Source organism: Musa acuminata, chromosome BXJ1-2 (assembly GCF_036884655.1).
Source record: "Musa acuminata AAA Group cultivar baxijiao chromosome BXJ1-2, Cavendish_Baxijiao_AAA, whole genome shotgun sequence".
NCBI classification, from domain to species: domain Eukaryota; kingdom Viridiplantae; phylum Streptophyta; class Magnoliopsida; order Zingiberales; family Musaceae; genus Musa; species Musa acuminata.
This window is the reverse complement of record NC_088328.1, coordinates 21561360-21585193: the sequence shown is the minus strand read 5'-3', so window position 1 is coordinate 21585193 and position 23834 is coordinate 21561360. Positions and strand designations below refer to the sequence as shown.

The 23834-nt window shown below is 40.5% G+C and overlaps 2 protein-coding genes across 2 annotated transcripts; both read right to left on the bottom strand.

Annotated features, from left to right (window-relative positions):
- Positions 1–10397: 10397 nt before the first annotated feature.
- LOC103972369 (uncharacterized) lies at positions 10398–14913 on the bottom strand. The gene is made up of 7 exons (XM_018820351.2): positions 14788–14913; positions 13812–14622; positions 12062–12119; positions 11863–11946; positions 11649–11790; positions 10595–11510; positions 10398–10511 (listed from the first exon to the last, which is right to left on the bottom strand). Exons 2-6 carry the CDS (start codon positions 14311–14313, stop codon positions 11115–11117), a joined length of 1182 nt encoding a protein of 393 aa, XP_018675896.1. The 5' UTR covers positions 14314–14622; positions 14788–14913; the 3' UTR covers positions 10398–10511; positions 10595–11114.
- A 1691-nt stretch (positions 14914–16604) lies between these two features.
- On the bottom strand, positions 16605–23109 carry LOC103972360 (uncharacterized). The gene is made up of 7 exons (XM_065091621.1): positions 22858–23109; positions 22553–22757; positions 21792–21993; positions 21384–21577; positions 20890–21043; positions 18187–18351; positions 16605–17294 (listed from the first exon to the last, which is right to left on the bottom strand). The coding sequence occupies exons 1-7, from the start codon at positions 23078–23080 to the stop codon at positions 16848–16850; spliced, it is 1590 nt and encodes a 529-aa protein (XP_064947693.1). The 5' UTR covers positions 23081–23109; the 3' UTR covers positions 16605–16847.
- Positions 23110–23834: the final 725 nt, after the last annotated feature.

Sequence of the window (23834 nt, the reverse complement as noted above, 5' to 3'; positions counted from 1 at the left end):
TCGAGCTATAGCTTGACATTGACAACCAAACTTGATGATGCTCAAGGTAGGCAGGGCGCTTGACAAAAGATGAGACCGTGAAAGGAGGGATGGATTATTTGACAACCAAAATAGTTGTGCAAAGTTTACAGAGGTGAGGGAAATTGCTAACTCGAAGAATTTTGTACGCATACAAGGGTTTATATACAGACAATGGATTGTCCATGGTCATCCTAAGGCGATCAAAACTCAATGTCATAGAGCATTGAAACTTTTTCTTTGACATGGGAAGGATATGTCCGTAGGAGACTAAAGTGTGCAGTAAGTTCAGCATATTGCTAGGCCTTGAGGGGTGCAACGAGAGTTGTATTGGTGAAGAGTCATAATCTAGCAAGTGCATTCGTGGGGATGAAATAATGCATAGTTTGTTTAGCAAGGCGGAGTATTCCAAAAGGCTAGTGGTCTCTGAAACTTCTGGAGGGAAGGATGCGAAGAGAAAAGTTGCTCTAACGGGGCAAATATCCAGGAGGGATAGGTCCTGGTTTTCCAGATGGAGAATTATATGCAACAGACGACACATATTGAGGAGGGTACCTCAAGACAACAACTCCATAAAGCTCAATGGATCGAGCGAGCGACGACGAGTCATCGTATGATCTCGCATGAGGTAATACATTGGCTGATGCATTACGACATTAAATGGGGAAGCGACCTAAGGAAACACTAAACGAAGACATACTTAGAGTCGATGGAGAGATTGAACTCAATGGAGGGCAGACCCATGGAGTGGCAGGTACGAGGGCCACCATCAACTCAATGCAAACTGAGGTGTGGAGCAACTTAGGTGGAACTTACTGAAATGCCCAAGCTGCATGAATGGAGTCGACATAGCAAACAAAACATGAAGCATAGATACAAAGCTTTTTTTGGACAGAGGTTAAGGACATGAATTCTTGCAGAGGCAAGAGCAGGATCATGTCATTCCATAGGTCCCTTATTCTGATGGAGCAGACTTAACCTACATGGTGTCAAAGTTGAAGGGAGCTTCGAGGCTTATACACCTTATCTCGACAAAGCATCCAACAAAGGAACTAAGGTGACTTAACTTGCAAAGGCAAAGTTGGGGTCAAAAAGACTTGGCACGGGATAAGAGGATGTGAAAGTATGTACTCTTGAAAAATATAACATAGTGCAGTCATTCGAGTTACCACAAAGGAAGTGATATGCAATGGAGATTCTGCTAGGGGGCAAAGCTCAAGATTCAGATAATGGTGTACTAATTTCAATAGAGTCAGTGGACTTTGAGAGAGCTATTAGACGATGAACTATCCTAGAATTGTGCTTCATTCGGGTGTGACCCGAGAGCGAGTGAATCAAGGTCGATTATCAAAGGAGCGAACACAATCAAAGATGGCGGAGGCCTTGTGATGTGCTAGCGAAGACCACATATGGAGATATCGTAGTCTGAGTTTATCCCACAAAGATCATAATATAGTAGAGATGTCACCAGGAAGTGACGTGGTGTAGCAGATCGTGGTAGAAAAGTTCAAAGCAATGGGACACACATAGGAGAAGTCCTACGAGGGACTTAATCATAAAGAGATATGATCGAGAGCTATTGAGAGCCCAGTTCGATGAACAATACGACGACAAGAAGGGCTATAAATTCAAATAGTGAATGTTATGGTACCGTAGAGGTGGGTCTTCCGTGCATACATTAAATTTTATATTGGATGAAAGCCTTGGTCATCTAATATGGGGGCTATGTGTTGGGAAATCGTGGGGGCGACATTACATGCGCAGCGGAAGAACAGAAAACAAAATCCTCAATTCTCAAAGATATGTTTGTCGTCGTGCAAAGTTTGGTGCGCAAAAATCCGTGAAATAGAAAACCACGTGTGAGATAGATTGTGTTACCTAGGGAGATCGTATATCCCTGAATCTTTGTAGATCTCTAGGAGAGGGTAAAGGAGGTCAAGCGCCATCCTCTCTAGCAGTGATCCATACAGTAGGGTTGCGATGACCCTCCTCAAAACTCTAGGTCTGCTTTGAGGTGGAGAGGGGGATGAGAATAGGAGAGGAAGCAAAAAGCTCTAGCCTATAAACTATTGGAACCCTCATATTTATAGAGGTTCCCTATCAACTTAACCCTAATGGATCCTCCCTATTGGGTATTGGATCTCAATCCAACTACCCAAGCCTATTAGATTAGTGGATCTCTATTCAATAATCTCTCATGACTCTTATTGGATCTCATCCATATGATCCAATACTTTAAGAGCTTATTGGATATCCAATAAGATAGGGTCTTCGGCGAATATCTCATATCCGAACCTCTACTCATCGCATTGCCTATCATATGTGTATGACCCTCTAGGCCCAGTATTGAGCTGGCCGTGAGTTATAGCTGTCAGAACTCGTCACGGACAAAGTTCTAAACATGATGTTTAATGTAATATTTATGTATGTCCGTGTCTTTTTGTTTGTTCATGCTTTGCACAGCACGTAGAGGAATGGTCGAAGCTTAATAGCCCCATTTTAGTTGGGTTTGGTGGCCTTCTTAGGCTTGTAAATAAAGGTTGTGTCATGTGGACACTCGTGAGAGATATTCGGTCTGTAGTGGATAATTTTGATCCTTTATTGTGTAACCATTCAAAGCTTGTAAAGTCTGTTTGTAATTTGCGTTGTCTATAAAGTGTTTCCTGGAATGTTTGCTTATGGGTCCCGAGTGAGGCGCTTTCTCTAACCTGTTTTTTCTTTTGTAGGTCCTAAGGGATCATGGGAGGTTTCGGGGAGGTTGACCTTTGCGGATGGACACGCAAAGGTGCCACACGACTTAGGCAAAACAAGTTAATCCGTGACAGATGGTATCAGAGCGGGACAAGCACTTATAGAAACACTTGACATGCAAAATGTGGGGGACCTAGCGGGGCTGCGTTGAGGGCAGTTAGCACACGCGCGATCGTTTGGGGAAAAACAGGCATGGAGATGTAGGGAAAAGGAGTCGCTAGGAGGAGCGGACATCTGAGATTGACATTCAAAGGAATGGCCAACCCTTCGCGCAAGAGGTACCACGAGAACAAGCAAGTTTGGAAGAATGCGTAGCGCACAAAGGTTGGGATAGCTGAGTTCGAGCTACGGCTCGACGTTGACAACTATACTTGATGGTGCTCAAGGCAAGTGAGGCGCTTGGTAAAGGATAAGACCATGCAAGGTGGAATGAGTTGCTCAGCGATCGAAAGAGTTGTGCAAAGCTCACAGAGGTGAGGGGAATTGCTAACTCGAAGAATTTGGTACTCATGCATGGGCTTGTATGTGGATGATAGAATATTCGCGGCCATCCCAAGGCGACCGAAACTCGGCGCCATGGAGCATTAAAACTTTCTCTTCGGCATGTGAAGGATACGTCCGTAGGAAGCTGAAGTGTTCAGCGAGTTTCGTATGTTTCTAGGCCTTGAGTGGTGCAGCAGGGGCTGTATTGACGTGGAGTCGCAATCTAGCAAGTGCGTTTGCAGGAGGCAGAACAATGCACAGTTTGTTCAGCAAATCAAAGTAGTCCAAGGGGATGGTGGTCTCGAAAACTTTCAAAGAGAAAGAAGCGAAGAGAGATGTTGCTCTAACGGGGCAGATATCCAGGAGGGAAAGGTCTCGGTTCTCTAGAGGGAGAATCATGTGCAATAAATCGCACATATTGAGGAGTACCTTAAAAAAAAAAAACAACTCCACGAAGCTCAATGGATTGAGCGAGCGGCGAGGAGTCATCGCATGATCTCGCTCGACAGAATGTTTTGGTGGATGCATTGCGAGATCAAGTGGGGGAGCGACCCAAAGCAACACAAATGAAGGCACACTTGGAGTCGATATGGAGATCAGACTCAAGGGAGGGCTGACCCGTGGAATGGTGGGCGCAAGAGCCACCATCAACCCAATGCAAAAACGAGGAGCAGAGCAACTTGGGTGTAACTTGGCGAAGTACCCAAGTCGCATGAAGTGAGCCGACATAGAAGATGAAATATGCAGCGGAGACATAGAGCTTTCCTTGGACAAAGGTCAATGATATAAACTCTTGCAGAGGCAAGAGCATGATCATGTTGTTCTATGGGTCTTTCATTCTGATGGAGCGGACTCATCTTGCATGGTGCCAAAGAGGAAGGGAGTTTTTGGGCACATGCACTTTATCTCGGAGAAGCATTTGATGGAGGAACTAAGACGACTCAACTTGCGGAGGCGAAGTTGGGTTCAGAAGGCCTTGGCACGGGGCAAGAGGATATGGAGGTGGGTGCTCTTGAAGAATATGCCACAGTGTTGTCATTCAAGTTGCCATGAAGGAAGCGATGCGCAGCGGAGATTATGCTGGTAGGGGCAGAGGCCTAGGTTCCAGACAATAGTGCATTAATTTCATCAAAGTTGGTGGACTTCGGGAGCTACTAGGCGACGGATTGTCCTAGAGTCGTACTTCATCTAGGTGTGACCCAAGAACGGGTGGATGACTGTCAATTGTCGAAGGAGCGAACAAAATCGAAGGTGGAAGAGACCCTGTGATGTATTGGCCGAGGCCACATATGGAGGGATCACAATTCGAGTTCATCCCACAAGGATCATAATGCAATGGAGATGTCACCAGGAGGCGACATGGTGCAGCGGATCGTGGTGGAACAGTTCGTGACAATGCGATACACACGATATAGTCCCGTGAGAGACTATATCTTACGGAGGTATGATCGGGAGTTACTGGGAGCTCCACTTTAATGAACAACACGATGGCAAGAAGGGTTATGGATTCAGGGAGTGAAGGCCATGGTACCGTAGAGGCGGGTCTTCCATGCGTGCATCGAATTTTGCATTGGATGAAAGCCTTGGTCATCAGCATATGAGGGTTGTGTTCCACCAGGGAAAAGTTCGAATGCAAGTACCAATGAGTCCCATGGGAGGGACTTGATCATATAGAGGTATGATCGGAGCGGTTGGAGAGTGGACTACTCCAAAGCTCATATTCGCTTAAGGGAGCCCGACAAGTCTGAAGACAAGGTCGAGTAAGCGAATGTTGCTACCAATGAAGTTAAGGAGAACAGAATTGGTGCGAACCCTGCAATAAGATGGTGGAGGCCATGCGCGAGAGTTGTAGTCTGTCTTTCCATCGACAAATGAGAACTGCTTGGAGAACACAAAGGTGTTGAAGCAAGGGGTCGAAAGGGGCGAAGAAGCGATGATGAGTCCAGAGGCACTTAGCTACCCAAAACAAAGCATCAGTTAGAATGGATGTGGACTCGAAGGAGTGCCACAGAGGCAGATCTACCGATCGTGAGGAAAAGGGATGCAGATGCGAGGTGACGGATAGTAGGGCCATGGCCATGGCAGCGCTATGGTATCGTAGAGGTGGGACTTCCGTAAAGTCATCGATCCCTTGTTCTCATGGAGGAGAGCGCTTGGTCATGAAAGGGGTCGAGGAGGTGGAGCATGCAGAGGCAAACTCCAAGTATCAGGACAAGGTTGAAGGGCAAGGGCCAAGGAATTTTGTAAGACCGGTGTCAACGAGCTTCTCATCAGGATAGCCAAAAGTGAAGACATTCGAGTCATGCAAGAGTGTATGACCAAGGAACGAAGCAAGCAGTATGCGGTGTTGTACCTTTGTAACTCTATGGAGGAGGTAGTAGGGTTGATGGAGAAGACGGTACAATCTCAAAGGCGACCAAAACTATTAAAGGCTTACTCCAAGTTGGGGTGAAAACTTCCTACATTCCAGAAGTTCGATGGCATTGAGAAGGTGAATCATAGTAGCTAACTTAATGCAAGGAGTGCAAAAACTTCGAGTGCTTCAGAAGTGTGAGCAAAGAGAAGGCGAAGGTCAGTAACCAGCTTGATGCATGGAGTACAACCCTTGAGGAGGCGGGCGAAGTCAAGTAACCATTGTCTTCTCAACTCTTAAGAGAATGGGTGAAACCGAGTATCCCAATTCTCTTATCTATCCAGTAGAGGAGCTCTACACAGGTTCAAAGACCCTTCGAAGATATTAGAAACAATAGTTGTTAAATCCTCACCAATGGTGATCAATGCTACTCACCAATGGTGATCAATGCTACTGAGAGTAGAGTATGCGCTTCATTTCCCAACAGAATGCCAATCGAAAGCGGAAGTGATGCGAATATACTTGGAAGTGACAACTAAGTGAAAGAAGACTCGATGGGTAAATTTTGTGGAGGAAGGACCCAAAACTTCAGAAGTTTGTGAGGCGATGCTCGTTAAAACTTCAATAAGCATCCACTCAGTTCAAGCAGCATGAGGCATTTGAGAGACTAGCGCATAGTAAGGACGGTCTTTTCCTTCATCTGGAGGATCCGCAGGAACCAACAGGGATCAACACAACTTAGCCAACCCCACACTAGAGTCAGAGTCATTGGTGAGTTGAAGCAGCATAGCAGATCAAAGATTCGACTACTCAAAAACAGCAGTTGGGAGCCAAGAGATGTATTACAGCTGGAGCAGAAGATTGAAGACTCAGCAAAGGCGAGGAGTTGCAGTGTCGGCAAAGGCTTCGACGAGGACGTCGAAGGAATAAGTGGGGGAGAATGTCACGGACAAAGTTCTAAACATGATGTTTAATGTAATACTTATGTATGTCTGTTTGTTCATGCTTTGCACAGCATGTAGAGGAACAGTTGAAGGCTTAACAGCCCCATTTTAGTTGGGTTTGGTGGCTTTCTTAGGCTTGTAAATAAAGGTTGTGTTATGTGGACACTTGTGAGAGATATTCGGTCTGTAGTGAACCATTTTGATCCTTTGTTGTGCAACCGTTCAAAGCTTGTAAAGTCTATTTGTAATTTACATTGTCTATGAAGTGTTTCTTGGAATGTTTGGTTGTGGGTCCCGAGTGAGGCACTTTCTTTAACTCGTTTTCTCTTTTGTAGGTCCTAAGGGACCATGGGAGATTTTGGGGACGAACACGCAATGGTGCCGCACGACTTAGGCAAAATCAACTAAGTCCGTGACATTCTGGCTCAATGAATTATTATCTTCATAATAATTCACTTGACTTATCGATTACGGACGTACTAGGCCACTACGTTGCAATCCCCAGACGATACAAGTGAATCCAATCCATTGGACCTGTCTGTCCTCAGTTACCATATACCTTTAGTCTCTCATCCATCTAATATTCCATAGATCGTATATCAGCCATGGTGCTATCAGACCCATACGGTTTCTACTCGAGTCTCGCTATAATCAGATTCTCTTGGAGAACTCTTTCTCTCTCAATCTGAATGACCCTGGCTAGGGATTTGTTTGAGTAAGAATACATGAGACATTTCTCTCATGACACCGAGAGTGGATGGTCCTCTATCGACATTCAATAGCCCTCATAAGGTTGACTACCATTCCCGATGATCGATTGTATTAGATTTGGGACATCCAAACATATAAGTCTAGTATCAAAGAGTGGAGCACTCATACAGGACATCCTTGGTATCTCAAGTCTAAGGATCAGATACACCACTAGGACTACGGAATCACTGTCTGACAATGAGGCATCATCAACCATTCAGCATTCTGTAAGCGGATCAATCAATTTGAACTCATTCCCCAATGAGCACATGTACTGTATCCTTAGTGTCCCCACACGAGCAACTTTGAGACCAACTGCATCCATCATATGGATGGGTATACAATATACTAGTTTATCCGGTTATCTCGATGTCCCTCTTGAGTAACCTATGGCCGGGATTATTTAAGATCTGCGTTTAAAGACGAATCGGTCTCATTATCGTGATCCCATCACGATCCAATTCCTATTGCATGGATCCAAGGACATCACAATATATATATATATATATGCATATATGCAACAAGCAATATAAAGTGATAAATGCCAAAATATAATAAGCAAAAAATATTGTGTCAAGTCACACGTGTTATCACTCTCGTGATTGGCTTGCAGGGCACTTATGACTAGCACTATGTACCACCTAAGAAGAATTCTGAGTGTAAGTACCAGTGAGTTACATGGGGAGGATTGATATAGCTCATATTCACTTAAGAGAGCTCAATAAGTTAGAGGACAAAGTTGAGTAAACAAATATTGCTACCAAGGAAGCTAAGGAGAACAAAACCAACACGAGCCCTGTAACATGATGGTAGAGGCCATGCATGAGAGTTGCAGTATGTCTTTTTATTGACCAAAGGGAACTGCTCAGAGAACACAAGGGTGTTGAAACAGGTGGTCGAAAGGAGCGAGAAAGCGACAAGTCTAGAGGAACTTATCTACCGAAAACCAAGCATCAGTTAGAATGAATGTAGACTCGGATGAGTGTTGCAGTGCCATAGAGGTTGATCTACTGATTTCAAAAAAAGGGACGCAGATGTGAGTTAACAGATAATAGGGTCATATGCATGGCAACACCATAATATCATATAGGCAAGACTTCTATGGAGTCATCGATCCCTTGCTCTCATAGAGGGAGAGCGCTTGGTCGTAAAAGGGGTCGAGGAGGTAGAGAATGTAGAGGCAAACTCCAAGTACCGAGATAAGATTGAAGGGCAGAGGCTAGAGAACTTCGTAAGACCAGTGTCAATGGGCTTCTCATCAAAATAGTTGAAAGTGGGAGACTTTAGATCGATGGAGAAGTGTGCTTGACTATGGAATGAAGAAGGTAGTATGTGATATTGTACTTTTTCTACTCAAAGTAGGCGACATAAATGATAGAGAAGATGGTATAATCCCAGAGATGACCAAAACTATTTGATACTTACTCCAAGTCGAGGCGAAACTTTACTCTTTTTGGGCAAAACTTTTTTCATTCCAAAAGTTTGATAGCAATGAGAAGGCAAATTGTAGTAGCTAACTCAATGCAATGAGTGCAAATACTTCAGGTGCCTCGGAAGTATAAGCAAAGAGTAGGTAAAGGTTAGTAACTAACTCAATGCATGAAGTACAACCCTAGGCAAGCGAAGTCAAATAACCTCTGCCTTCTCAACGCTTAAGAGAATGGGTGAATTTAAGTACCTTAATTCTCTTATTTATCTAGCAGAGGAACTCTGCACAAATTCAAAGACTCTTCGAAGAAAGTGGAAGATAATAATTATTAAATCATCACTAATGGTGATCGGTGCCACCAAAAGTAGACTGTTCATTTTATTTCCCAATGAAATGTCAATTGAAAGCGAAAGTGATGTGAACCTATTTAAATGTGATAACTATGCAAAAGAGGAATCGATAGAAAAATTTTATGAAGGAAAGACCTCAAAAACTTTGAAAGTCTATAAAGCGATACTCGTTAAAGCTCCAACAAGCATCCATCTAATTCAAGCGGCATAAGACGTTTGAGAGACTAGCACATAATAATGAAGTTTTTTTCCTTCATCTGAAGGATCCCAAGAACCAATAAGGATTAGCACAACTTAGCTGACCCCACACTAGATTTAGAGTCATTGGTGAGTTGAAGCAGCATGACGGATCAAAATTCGACTACTCAACAACAGCGATATAAAGTAGTTGGGAGACAAGAGGCGTATTGCAATTGGAGCAAAAGATTGAAGATTAAATAAAGACAAGGAGGCAGCGACAGCAAAGGCTTTGATGAGGACACCGAAGGAAAATGTGAGGGAGAATATTATGGAAAAAACTATAAATATGGTGTTTGATATAATGCTCGTGTCTATATGTGTCTTTCAATTTTGTTCATACTTTGCACAGCATATAAAAGGCTTGTATTAGTCATGACAGACCTATTTTAGGTAGCTTTTGTTGTTGTTTCAGGCTTATAATCGTAGGTTATGTGTAATCATCACGTAGAGATAAAACTACTTAGAAATATAGCATCCAAATAATCATTTTGGGGGTTTTCTAGCTTCATAAAGTAGTACGGAGTGTCAACTATCACAACACCCAAAAGCTATCTAAGTGACACATGGTCGAATGGGTCTTTAGGGTAGTGTCTGGGGCTGAATGGGTCATGTAAGCACTTGTGAAGATTTTTAACTGTGATAAACCACTTTAGACTCTTTGTCTATGATCGTCCAAAACTTACAAAGTTTATATTTGTAATTTACATTGCCTATCAAGTGTTGAGATTGACCATAAGGGCACTATACAAATTAAACAAAACACCGTGACACTACATTATAGGCTCTTTTATATATATATATATATATATATATATATACACACACGTGATCACATAAGTCATGTCTCTTTAATCATGCTGTGGCAAAAGCCATCTTATATAGTATAAGATTTCACATGAACCAATTGTTGGATAAGCATGAGGTCGTAATTGTAGGTATTACCACTACACAATTGATCACACTTTACACAGAATTTTACCAATAATTACTTTCATTTAATAGTTGGTATATCCTACTCTTTAACCATCAATTCAAAGACCATTCAAAGACCAATAATGGAATCAATAAAAGCTTGCTAGTGGCTCTGATACGGGCTTTCATTATAAACCGTGCATAGATTGTCGATGATTAGAAAAGTTTGAGTGGCACATTCATCCTAAATCAGCAATGTGCCACCTAGTAGTCTGCCAAATCTGCAGAGGAATCAAGGACGAGTCAAATCACTAGTTAGTACAACCAAATCATGTCACCAAGTACACACAAGAGCGTTTTATACCTCATCCTAAGAAAAGAAATCCTTGATCACAACAATAAATTGAGCGTTCTCTGCTTAAGATATCATTAGCCCCAGTCCCTGTCAGTTTACTTCTAAACACAAACCAGACATCTCCATGGTTCAATGAGATGAACCTGAGCTGGGCAATGATTTCATAGCAATCATTTGTCGACCACCAACTTCACAGTGCCCACCCAGCAACCATTGAGAGGAGAATATCTCAGAGCCATTGGGGACCTGCAAATAATTGTTGACATGTGTTGGCACCTGCACAACTGAAGTTGTGTTCCCTGGTCCATCACACAAAAGGAAGGCAACATGATGCAACATTGTTTCTTCTCTAGAATAAACATTGGCCTCTTTGCTCTCTGGAGTCCATTTACAAACCAAGAAGCACAAACCTCACTTGCAATTTTATTTACACAGGGCTGCTACCTTCACTTCTGCAAGGGATATCCCACCAGCAGTATCAATGGTTTTTTATAGATTATGGTTGGAGAACTCACCTGTCTTCGAGCAGCTAAGGAATGCTCAGCTCATCCACAGCTCTTGACAATTCTAAGTCAATTCCTACCATAAGCTCCTGACCTGTATTGATCTTCTCTTCTCCTTTAGAGTCCGACTTTCCCTTGGCCTCGTCAGCTGCTTCCATGCTCGAGGATGCAGCTGCGATGCACCCCTCGAAACGGAAGCAGCTGATGAGGTGGTCATTTGTCAGTCCAGCAGCCTGCATGAAGGAGTATATGATTGTTGGGCCCACGCTGCGAAAGCCCCTTCGAACCAAGTCTTTACTTATGACATCTGCTTTTGGAGTCTTCACGGGAACTTGACGTGGATAACGGAATTTGCTGACAATGGGTTTGTGGTTCACAAAACTCCAGCAGTATCTCTCAAACGATCCAAACTCATCTACTATCTGTCATGATATATCAAAAGAACGGTAGGTAAGACCGGTGGTGTAGCAACTCAGATCACAAAATATTAATCCTTGCTTGTTTACTTGTTTCAGAAATTATAAGTAAATTACAGTAAAAGAAATGGAAGAAAGATTGACCTTGAGTATCTGGCGTGCATTCTCAATGATGGCTCTCAGCTTTGGCTCTGACAAAAGGGAGCTAGCAGTGCTTCCAGGCACCACAATCTTCTTCTCATTCAATTTGGAAACTGCAACAGGGTCGAAATCCAAGAAAACTTCCCTGAAAAGGTGCTCCCATAAGTCCTAAGGTAATGATTGGCATTCTAATTTTTTCAACAGTTCTAACCAGTACCTAAACATGTGCCTTTTGCTGAGGATAACAGGCCACGTAAGTTCAGCTAATGCACCTGATAGTACAAGAAGTTCAAATAATTTCCTGCAGATTTTTTGGTGTACCAGACACCAAGAAAAATCATTATTAGTTCACAAACTGTGCACCAGAAAGTTCTAATCTCTCTAGAAAACTGAGAAAAAAGGTCATTGTTGTATACTTATCATCATGGACAGGAACTCCCCATTCTTCATCATGAAAACAAGCATAACATGGTTCTGTTGTAACACAAAAAAAGAAAAATAAAACTAAGCTTTATTGCGTAACAGACTAAAAGAAATAACAAATATATATGGAGAACAAGTTCTATTGATAAATAAAAAGAATGTAAGCAAATCATAAAGTGAAGGCAACAAACAATTCCAACTAAGAAGCAAATAATAAAAAGAAGCAGCCTTGGACAGCAAGGCCGAATCAGATGTTACATTCCAAAAAGAACTTAGAACTTTAAAAATGTGATGGTCTACAACAAAACAGGAATTCACTAATTTTCTTGATGCTATAGATTTTGCAGATACCACACAGATATTTTGAGGCAAATTGTAAGAAGACCTGACAAAATCAAGTATAATATCAAAATGAAAGTCCAACAAACTTAGTTAATGTGCCCCCCCCCCTCTCCTTCCCCCTGATCATCAACTTTGGGTACTAACATTAAATCAGTAAAAAGTTGCACAAAAACCAAAAACTGACTTAGAATGCCACACTGATGATATTGAGAATTGTTCACATAAGACTATAACCGAACAAACTCTTTTGATGTTTACATTAAATAAACCAACTCAACAAACAACCTGCAATGATTTTTATATCACAAAACTAAGGACTTGGAGCTTTGTTCTTTTCTTTTTATAAGACTGGTGGTTCCTAGTGTGGCTCCTGATAAATTATGCAAATGTTCACCATGATGATTAAAATCCTACATAAACTAGGATCCTGATATCAATATCACCAGGTTAAACTTTTGCCTCACCAAGACAAAGATATTAGATCATTCGTTTACCAAACCGATAGAATTAAATGGTTAGTCTTCTCTTCAAACTAAGCCAATATCTTCTTGGGTTTTAGCAGAGCATTCCAAAAAGTGCATTGACAGGATAAAGTGTACACACACACATATATACATATATATACATATACATACATATATATACATATATATATACATATATATACATATAGATACATATCTGTGTGTGTATTAAATTCTGGTTGAATTACTTCAGTTACATAAAGGGTACTGTTTGTTAAATGAATATAGCCTCTGCAACACCAGTTCATACATACTATTGAGATGATTCCACCTTTTGAACACAAGGAATAAAGCCTCATCCCTAAACGCTAGAAGATATTAAATAGCTAACCAGCCAAAAGAATAATTATGAGACTAATAAAAAGAGGACTAAGGAAGAAGTCCGCAAAGACGAGAAACCTATCTAAGAAAACCAACTCCAACAAACCATTCTTTTATGCCACTCTAGTTAGATCTTTCCTCTTCTCTTTTTCTTAACTTCCCTTCTGAACTTTCACTTAACAACTAGGTGCCTCAAGAATTTCCAAACACTGTGCTGACACCAAATTCTTCATACAAACAGGAGACATTCTTCTCTTACACCTACGCTGGGCAACATTGTATTTTATCGCAATACTAAAGTGTTTCCAACCAAAAACTTGCCAGGACCAACACAGTGGAAAGGTTTTCCAAAAACTAAATTAAAAATGTGAAAGACCATAGAATGGAGAAACTGAAAATGTCATAACTTCACTCTTATATGTTAATGGTAAGTATGTAAAAAAACCCTAAACAAGTGATTCCATCGAAGACCAAACGATTGCTCAACTCCATAAAAGAAAGTAGGACAGCCACTGTCAGGAGTAATCCAAAAGGCAGGGGAAGCAAATAAACTCACCCGTATTGGGCGTTACCCAGGCGCACTTCCTCTTTCCCTGCACCAGATCCAACGGGGGCATCGCTGCATCATCTGAAATATTCTTGTCCACCTTAGTCACAATCTTGCCTGTCCTTGGAACGCTCTGCCTGCGCTTGCTGATTAAGCTCGCCCTACCGATCCTGCCTGTGGAGGCTCGGCTGCAAAAAGAATCAGTGGATGCCTCGGAGGAGCAAGAAGCATTCATCGACAGGTTCGACGGCAACAGCATCTCATGCCTCCTAAGAGCTGAGGAAGCACTTAAGCTAGACCTAAAATGCGGCAGATCCGCAGTAGGACTGGAAGTCTTCTTCTTCTCCTCAGTTGCTGCAACCTCTGCGCCGCCCTCAGTTTTACTCAAAGGCTTCGATGTTGGTTTCTGAGCGGTTGCCACTGACCTGGCCTTGTTCCCTCCGGGGACAAGAACCGGCCTTGCCTCAGGATCGGCCACGTTGAGAGAGCGAACCTTGGGAGCTCCCGACATGTCACCAACCTTTTCCACAGATCCAGCAATTTTGCGCCAAAATTGACCAAAACCCCTCACTCACCACAGCATAAACAAATCAAAATTCGAATTTTTCGGCGAGAATCTCAAGGCTCCTCTCCCCTCGCCGAGCAGCACTCCCAAGAACCAAACAGCCAGAGAAATCAAAAGTCTCCAACCCGAACCCAAAAAGGACCGAGAAAGCACTCTAGAAACCCTTTTTTTGATCCAAAACCTCCTTCGGCAGCACGGCCTCCACACCAACCTAGTATTTGCAAAGCAGCCATTCCCAATCTAACCCCCGAAACACTGTCAAAACCGATGAAGGTCAAAATTAGTGTACATTGCGGAAACAGACGATAACCAACACCAACACGCGCGCATTCAGCGTCATTTCACAAGAAAACAAACCAGGAGCTTCAGAACCCTCAAATCGCGACCTAAATCCAGAGAAAGTGCTCGGAATCGACTTACCGGAGGGCCAATCGAGGAGGAGGAACCCTTGAAGGCGCCGATCCGGAGCCAAACGGGGAACGGAGTTGGGAAATGGAAGGGGACACGGAGAATGGGCGTTTCCAAGGAGAGAGAGAGAAGAGTCTCGTAGAGGAGAGAGAAGACGCCGCTTAGTGTTTTAAAAGGACGGACCGGAAGATACCGGTGGGGAGCCGGTGGACAACCGGATGAAACCGGTGGCTTTGTCCTTTCATCCACTTTTTTATAATGTAAACACCCAAAAGTGCCTCGTACTTCATATTTTTACGGATATTGCCACTACTCCGTGTCTCTGTCCGATATTATGTGGCCAACATATTACATAATAAATTGAAATATTTAATCTTTTCTTTCAAATTTAGAACGCTTTTATTTCTTTTTCCAGTAATATATTCTTTTATATCGCCTACAGAACTATTGTCCAAATTACATATATATATATATATATATATATATATATATATATATATATATATATATATATATATATATATATATATATATATATATATATATATATATATATATATATATATAACACTAAAAGCCTTGCATATGTGTGTCATTGTAGTTTATCTCTGTTGATTAACGACATCTAAATTCTAACTTAAATAACTCTCCTTAAAGATAGAAAACATACAGGATCGAATTATTATTGAAAGTATTAAAAAAATAAAATATTTTAAATTCAAGTTTTCTTTTCAATGATAAACATAATTACTAGTAACACGAATTTATTGGATGGATGAATATGAAAGATCTAAAAAAGTATATATATATATATATATATATATATATATATATATAATATTAAAATTGGGAGAAGCAAAATATGCTATTCCCAACGGGCTTATTATACTTATAGCAACTTAGGTGGCCTAAATCCAGAAATAAAATAAAAATAAAAAATACAATGATTTAAGGTAATTGTTTCTGAAAAATGTTAAACAGTAAAAACTGGGTAAATGGCCCTACCAACATTAGAAGACAAACCTTCTGATTCCTGCATCTAGACTTCAAATCTAAACTTAGCATTCTATCCTACTTTTGTTCCTTTCTAACTTACTGCATGTTTTCAAGGAAAACTCTAAACATGTAAAACATGCAGTAGGCATAATTGTCTACCTAACTCAGGTGCTATATAGACTGCCTTTTACGAACAGTACGGCTCACTTGCATGTTTAGGTAAGTTGCACGAGTTGGCACCCGGCATGCATGGTAGGCCCCACAACTACAATTTAGAGGAAGAAATTACTAAATAAAGAGTGCGATATAATCCATGATATTCAAACTCTAGTTGGCAACTATCCCAGTTGTACTCTGGTTAGCATCATAATGTTCTTCGGTAAGAAGCTTGCTCTGAAGGTATTTGATATTATTTATCTACGCGTGTTTATAGTCTATAAGGTTGGCACTTACTAGGTCCTTGAAACTGCAGCTTCTTGCTTGCGTCGACTCGATATCTGCTTTCTTAGACCAGTCTTGTTGTGTTAATTGCTTTAGCTGATTGATATGGCCACTGAACAAGATCTCAAGGGATCATACAAGTACACCTCCAGTTAAGCAGGTGGAATGATGAGCAACGCAGCGTAGCCCAGAGAGCCTCCTTAGTGTTAATGCCTTTTGACCCTTTCAGGGAGTTCTGTAACGTTTGTTCTCTGCCGTAGACTGATGAACTTGACTGAGGCACTGGGCACCAAAAGCTACAATAGATTGAATATGCAAATTAGGTTTTCTCTGGGTGAGGATGCTATCTCCCAATGATATAAACTTTATGAAGTACTACACATCCAGGGTGGTTGCATAAGAAACCTCGTGGCATTTGCATTGTGTCTAATCATTCTAAGTCAACAACATCACAAATTCCAAAGACGATTTATAAAATCCAGTTGGGTGTGGCCTTGAACATGATAGAAAGGCTTCTGCACGGGCATGATCGGTGAAGAACTAGATCGGTGACACTGAAATGGCTGTTAAATGTGTCTCAACTGAAGCAACAGTGAGTGCGGCGAGAGAACACTTGGTAGCTAGCCTTTGCAACCTTAATATGAAGATAGTAATGGCTCAACTGGAACAGCATATGGTGAGTTCCAATCTGCATCGAATATCTCTTGCAACTGTCCTACAAGGGCAGGATGGTATGTTCCAAAGCTGACACCTGCTGTCGTGTAGAAGTAATCCCATATAAGATTGCTGGTTCCGATGTGTGCCCGAACATCACTGACAGCATATTTGCCATGGTTGACACGAGTATAACCAGGGTACACACTTCCAGTAGCATTTTTCTTTGATAATGCAGCTCCAGTTTTGTCATAACCAGGCACCTTGTAGTACTTGATATTAACTTGACCTCGACAGTGGTTTCGCTTAGAAGATAGGCATAGAACATTAGAGTATAGGAGGGACTTCAGATATTGATCTGTGCTCTCAATAAAGTGTGTCCAATAGGCTACTAGTATGTTGACTGTTGCATGCTTGGAGAAAATAACCTGTTTTCAGATGCTCTTTTAGACAACAATCATGTGAAACGACTTGTTAAAATTATATGTAATTTAGAATTTAAAGAGAAAATTAACAGAAAGATCACAATAAAAAGATCATTTCTTACCTTATTATCTCCAGATTGTGAGCTATGACCCATCACATAAGATGTAAATATCAAAGATGAACAGTTCATTTATAAACTTATAACCTAACAGTGAAAAAATGTCGCAGAATTCTCCAAGACAAGAGAAGTGAAGCAACAAGTGCATATATATATGTGCAGATTATCTTCCCATTTAATGATGGAACTAGCCCAAATTATTATGATTGATATGCTATGTGGCTTCAAATTACTGTCCCAAACATGGAAATGCATGAAGAGGTATAGGCCAAAGAATAGAAATAATTATCATCATAAAAGTCAACTCGGGTGAAAGCAACACAGGGATTCTCCTCCAAGTAAACAAGAAATTGTATCTCTGCTACATTTTTGAAATTTTTATCTTTCTTCTTTTACCTTATGCCAATCAATAGATACCAAAAATAAATCTTAACTTCCAGCACTGAGTCTAGCTGCCGGTTTTGAGTTTCAAAGGACCATGCATGTGATTTTATTTTTTTCCATATCTCATTATGATAAACTAAGCCAAAAATAACAATTAAGTAATAGAATGCTTGGTGAAAATGATGTTAAGAATTAAAATAATTGCTTGACCATATCAATTCTTCTAATTCATTTAAACCTAATTCCCAGATTTTTCATCAAAATTCAGGCCACAATATCTGAATAAGGAACAAGTATTGCAATGTGCACCAAATTGAGAATCCCTTAACTCCAGTATAAAGTAAATATCAAACCAAGACACTAAATTGCATAATGAAGGCATGATTATTCACCTCTGATATTGCAGATGAGAGGGAGGGCCAGTAGACCGTTTGTTTTAGATATTGTGATTGACCAAGCCAATCCATGGTGCTAATCCTAACAATTCCTCCAAATCGTACAGATTTGATCGTCTCCACCCATCCTTGTTCATCAGCCTGGAACTTACCAAATGAAAGCTGCATGACGTATGTCAACAAAGAAATAAAGAATCAATACAAGATACCAGAAAAAAATATATTTTGTATGTTCTCATCATATGCAAGAGATGTAGGAACAACATCTATTATTGGAGATGAACAAGATGTTTACGGAGGGAAAATTCATACAGTTGTAGAGCTTGTTATATCTTAAGTGAACGGCCCAAAAGCAGCTGGTCAATCTCCAAAAAATATCTGGGTTTCACAATTGATCTCTACTAGTCCCAATATGGTGACCATGTGGAATCAGATTCAACTGATCCTGTGAACTATGAGTATGCCCAGAATTTCTGGGTTAAACAATCAGAGCCAATTCGAACCAATGGTTAGCTTTATAGCAGGTATATACCCAGTCAAATCTTGCAAACTATTACATGAAATAAAATGATTTAATGTAATTTTGATGTTTACAAAAAGACCTCCAAATCCACTAATTTGGTGAGATGAGTTGATTTAAATTATCAACATGAGGGTAAAGGAAGACCAAACAATGATTTTATGGCTCGTAATCTGACTACAGATATTGTATTTAGTCGAGCTCAATGGCAAGATACTGAATAATTGAAACTACAAATAAACTGATGATAGCACTTGGACTTGTTTTATATTGTTTGAATTAAATTGGATAGTTTTGTTATACAAATCCCTAAGTATCCTCTTGTGACTTCTGTAGAAGGATCATGTTTATGTGACAAGATACAAATATCAATTTGAAAATTCATCATTAAAAAATCAAGCTTCCCGTATGTGATACATGAAAACTAATACAAACAGCAGTAAAAACAATCCTGGTCGAACCACCTATTGCAACTTAAATTAGAATGCAAGACGAACAAGTACGAACAAAAATGGGCAGCTAATAAGCTCATTTAGTCCCTGAATATAAATGCTTGAGAGGTCCAAGCAACAACATACCTTAATATACATACTATTAACTTGTTCCTGTTCTAGACAACAATTATTGTGTTTAATCCAGCAATTATCATTCCAGAAACAAAGCTTTAAGCAAAACAACAAAAAGAATATGCTATGAACAGTAAAAACAAATATCCTACTTCTATAAATGACTTTTAATCTCTCAAATCAATTAACAGGTAGGCTGAAACAACTCTTGAAGCACAAACATGACTCCATAAACTGTAAGTGACGAATCTAGGCCCTCAATGTCTCTGGAGATATGATTAAGGCCTTGAAAAAATGGCTACAATTATACTTGCTGATGGCTTTTATTCTGTCAAAATTAAATTAAGAAGGGACTGTGACAAACCTTAAGCAAATATTAGAAGAATAATTTACTGAATGTTGCAGTTCCCAATCTCCTAAACATAAATAAGCCTCACTCAGTGCTAACTTGACAGAAGCAAGGTTCGTCGTGTTAGGTACTAGATCCATCTCGGCAATCTATCAAACTGCTATGTACAGATCAATGCCAGTGTACCGACACATGGTATGCTGGTATGCGCTCGTGTTTCGATGAGAAGGAAAAGGAAGGAGAAGAGGAAGGGCGATGGAGGAACAGAGAAGGAAGAAGAGGAAGCAATGGAGAAGGAAGAAGAAGAAAGCAGAGGTGGGGAAGAAGCAACAGCAGCGTAACTGGGAAGCAACAACAACAGCGGCGAGGCAGCAATGGCAGCAGCTGTAGCAGCAGCAGCATTGTATGCGAGAAGAGGGCTGGCATTCGCGAGCCCTAATTTGTTTTTTTAACGCCAACTTGGACAGGACCCCACCATTTTTATGATTATTATTATTATTATTATTTTAACCAGACCGTCCGAAACAAGGGTGGTCCACGTATTGGCCCACACATGGATCGGTATGTGCTGCTCATACTGTACCGTTTCAGGTGGTACAGCAGTCCTTGGACAGAAGTATAACATAATTCACATAAATATTTGTCTTTTCATGATTATGTACATCACATCTATCTACAAAATCAAGTGTAACATTAGCAAGTAATATGTCACTACTTTCTCTAAAAAAATTATACTCTTCTATGATGCATGCATTCCTTAAAAAGCTGTTGATACCATCTCACTACAATTGCTTAACATGAAACTTTGTGTTTCTTCTAAAGATCATAGACAGGTCATAAGGTTAGGTAGCTATATTTTTAGCTGGCTATGCCAGACCCAGGGAATATAGCTACAATGGAATATGCAGTAACAGGAATCTCATTAATGAAGATATCATATGAGAAAACATGGCCACAAGGAGAGTTGATATGCTATAACTGAACACTGAGATAATTGGGAATTCAAATAGGATTTAACCATTAAACATCAGAGCAGCAAAATTCAGAACCCGCAAATCACATCTAGATGGGCCAATGGGAGCCTGAGATGCACAGTTGGGATACTCCTATGACAGGAGAATTATCATATCAGCAAAGCTGCTTCATCAGGACAATATTAAATTATACAAAAAAAAATTCATCAAGCAACCATCTTTTTAGTGTGTTTACAGAATATTTACAACTTGAGAAACATGTTACGATGAAGAAGAGCTTAGAAACTTCACCTCTGGTGGTGCAAACGAAAGGTAGCTTGAATGATGTGACGTAGATGAAAAATTGGTTCCTGGAGTCTCAAATGGAATATGGAACATAAAGGGATCTGACAAGGCTGGATAGCCATTCACGTGAGGAATCTCAACAGAAAGAGGAAGTGGTGACCTGTTGATACAAAGAAAATTGGCACAAAACTTCATACACAACCTGAATAATATTTCTTCTGCATGTTCTATTTTCAAAGAAATATCTTACCAGAAGACCTTAAGGAACATAAGAGCGATATTATATATGAAGGCATTCATATGACACATTGTCATTAGGTATTATTTAATCGGAAAAAGCGGGACGTAGAATTTTAAAGTACACTGAAAAACTGTAGTACCCTAAAAAAATGCACATGAATTGCAGGACATGGCATGAGATAGTACACAATTCACCACCCACCAAGGCCTAAAATAATGTTTGAACAATATTACATGTTAAGCAAGTTTGAACCATATACCTGCATCTCTCCTTTTTGCGGATGAAATGTGACCAGCAAGGCATTTTTCTTTTAGCTTGCCATTGTTTATCCCAAACATTCTTTGTGTAGGCTGTTGAATTGAGAGAGGAAAGTGTCCACAGGTTGTTAAAATAGATCTCGAGCCTTCTGGCTATATCAGGACAGCCAACAAGATAAATGCCAACCTCTTTCACCTAGATAAGAGTTTGAATTTTGGAGAGCAAGTTAGTCAAGCAAATATTAATATATTAATTCTGGCTACTGTATCCAAGGAAAGATTATTCATCTTATAGTTAAAGAAATGACAACGATAACCAAATACCTAATATGAAAGTTCAATACAACAACCAAATTGAAGTTTGCCGAGAAAAATATAACTATGCCACATATTTGATTGCATATAAGAACCTGGGTTAGAGATTTCCAATCATTATTAGCTGATCCAATATACATGTCCTTGCCATCAGATATCCAGACTTTCGCATGGACAATGCCAGATCCCCACCAATCACCAAGCAGCAAGGTCACATTCTGTACATTCGATCTTCCTGAAGCAAGGTCAGCTGACTCTTGATCAAAGTCCGGAGAAAATCCAGAGTGCTGAATGATCCTAAATGTAAAGCAATGTTATCAAGAATCAATGAAAATCTTCCACAGAACAAGATGGATGACTTTGCCAAGAAATCATTGTTGACAAAGTTTACAGATTGTTCATTAACAGACAGTTGAAAACCATCTTTTAGAAAGTCATACCCCCATCATGCTGTGTGTCCAATATTCCCTAAAAAACTCATTGTTCGTTATGAACCTTCTAACTGCTGTATACCTTTTACACAATCTCCATGGCTTTTAAAATATAAAAACTTAGCCAAGAAGCATTAACAGAGCTGAAGGAACATTCAAGACTGACATAAAATCAGGCTAGCTAATTTGATCATATTTCACCACCGTTAATAGTAGTTCAGGTTGTCGAAGCAAATCTTTTTAGCATTTCAATTATTCCAAATATGCCTAAACTGTTTTTGCATTCTACACTCTTCCACCTTCTAAAATGCACCGAAATACCACATCTAAATCACCAGATTAACTCTTTAACAGGAAAAGAACCAGTTCCCATTCCCCAAGGAGAGATACTGACCCAGTTAACATTGGAACGCTAAGATGCTTACCTGAGACTAACGTTCCGATCGGCGGCATCCTCCAAAGACGTGTAAACGGCACGCCCTTCATCCGCTCCGAACTTCTTCATGTCCACCGCCGAGTATCCATAATCCCCCGATATGGGATTGCCGGGTTGCGCCAGAAGCTGCCAATACTGCGCGATTATATCCAACCTCTCGGTGGCGTTCCCCGCCAGCCACCGCATCACCTCCCCTGCACGGTCCAAGAGAGATCACCGTTCATGTATCCAACCCTAGATCAAGAAACCAACCAAAGACGGCCCCAATTATGATTAATTAATTAGGGTTGTCACCAGTGGAGAGCACGCCGGGGACGCGGGGGAGGAGGGGCATGTTGGTGGGGATCGACTGGACGAGCCACGCCTTGCATCGAGGAGAAGCGGCGGCGGCGGCGGCGGCGTCGAGGGCGAGAAGAGGCGAGCAGACCGCGAGGATGGAGAGGAGGGCGAAGGGTGATAAGGGCATCATCGCGGTCTCTCTCTCTCTCTCTCCTCTAACTCCACGTCTAAGACTCATATCGCAGAGCGGTCGAGAAATAGGCAACTATCACGGTAGGGATTCATAATTTTAACACGGCAGGATATTATATACGAAATGCCATATCAGCATATAATTTTATTGCGATCGGCTATATTGATGGGCGAATTTTTGAAAAAAAAAAATCTTACTTCAAACTGGTCATGAATAACACTCTAACTTTAAAATATATATATATAATATTTTTTAAAATAGTTATTCTACATTTGTTAACTATTGCCCTCCATCCAATTCCTAATCATTTTATCACGAACTTAGTTCGAATTGCTTAGATCATAAGATATACTTATGTTATCGTTCTATAAACGATCAACGTAGTTGTAATCTAATTTAGGTCCCGAATGACTTATAAAAAAAATAAATTAATTAATTTTAAAAATAAACAATGGATAAATCTAAACATCTCACAAAGAGTACAGTTTTTATAAGTATTTCAGTAAACACTTGGTACGTAAGGGAGAAAGAAAAAAATAGAAACTTTAGAAGGGAAATAAATCATCGTAAGTGCATAAACGATTGCTCATTAGGTATTAGATGCATTGGCAAGTTCTTGTAGATTTTACGTGCAAAGTTGTGAATCAAATCAACTTCCAATATTACCCAAACCCCCATTCAGCCTTGTGACACCCGAGTAGTTCTAAGGTGTTAAGATGACTATTGTTTTACACCACATTATACCCTACAAAAAACAGGTAATGACACACAAAAACTAAGCCATTCTAGGACAGTTTTG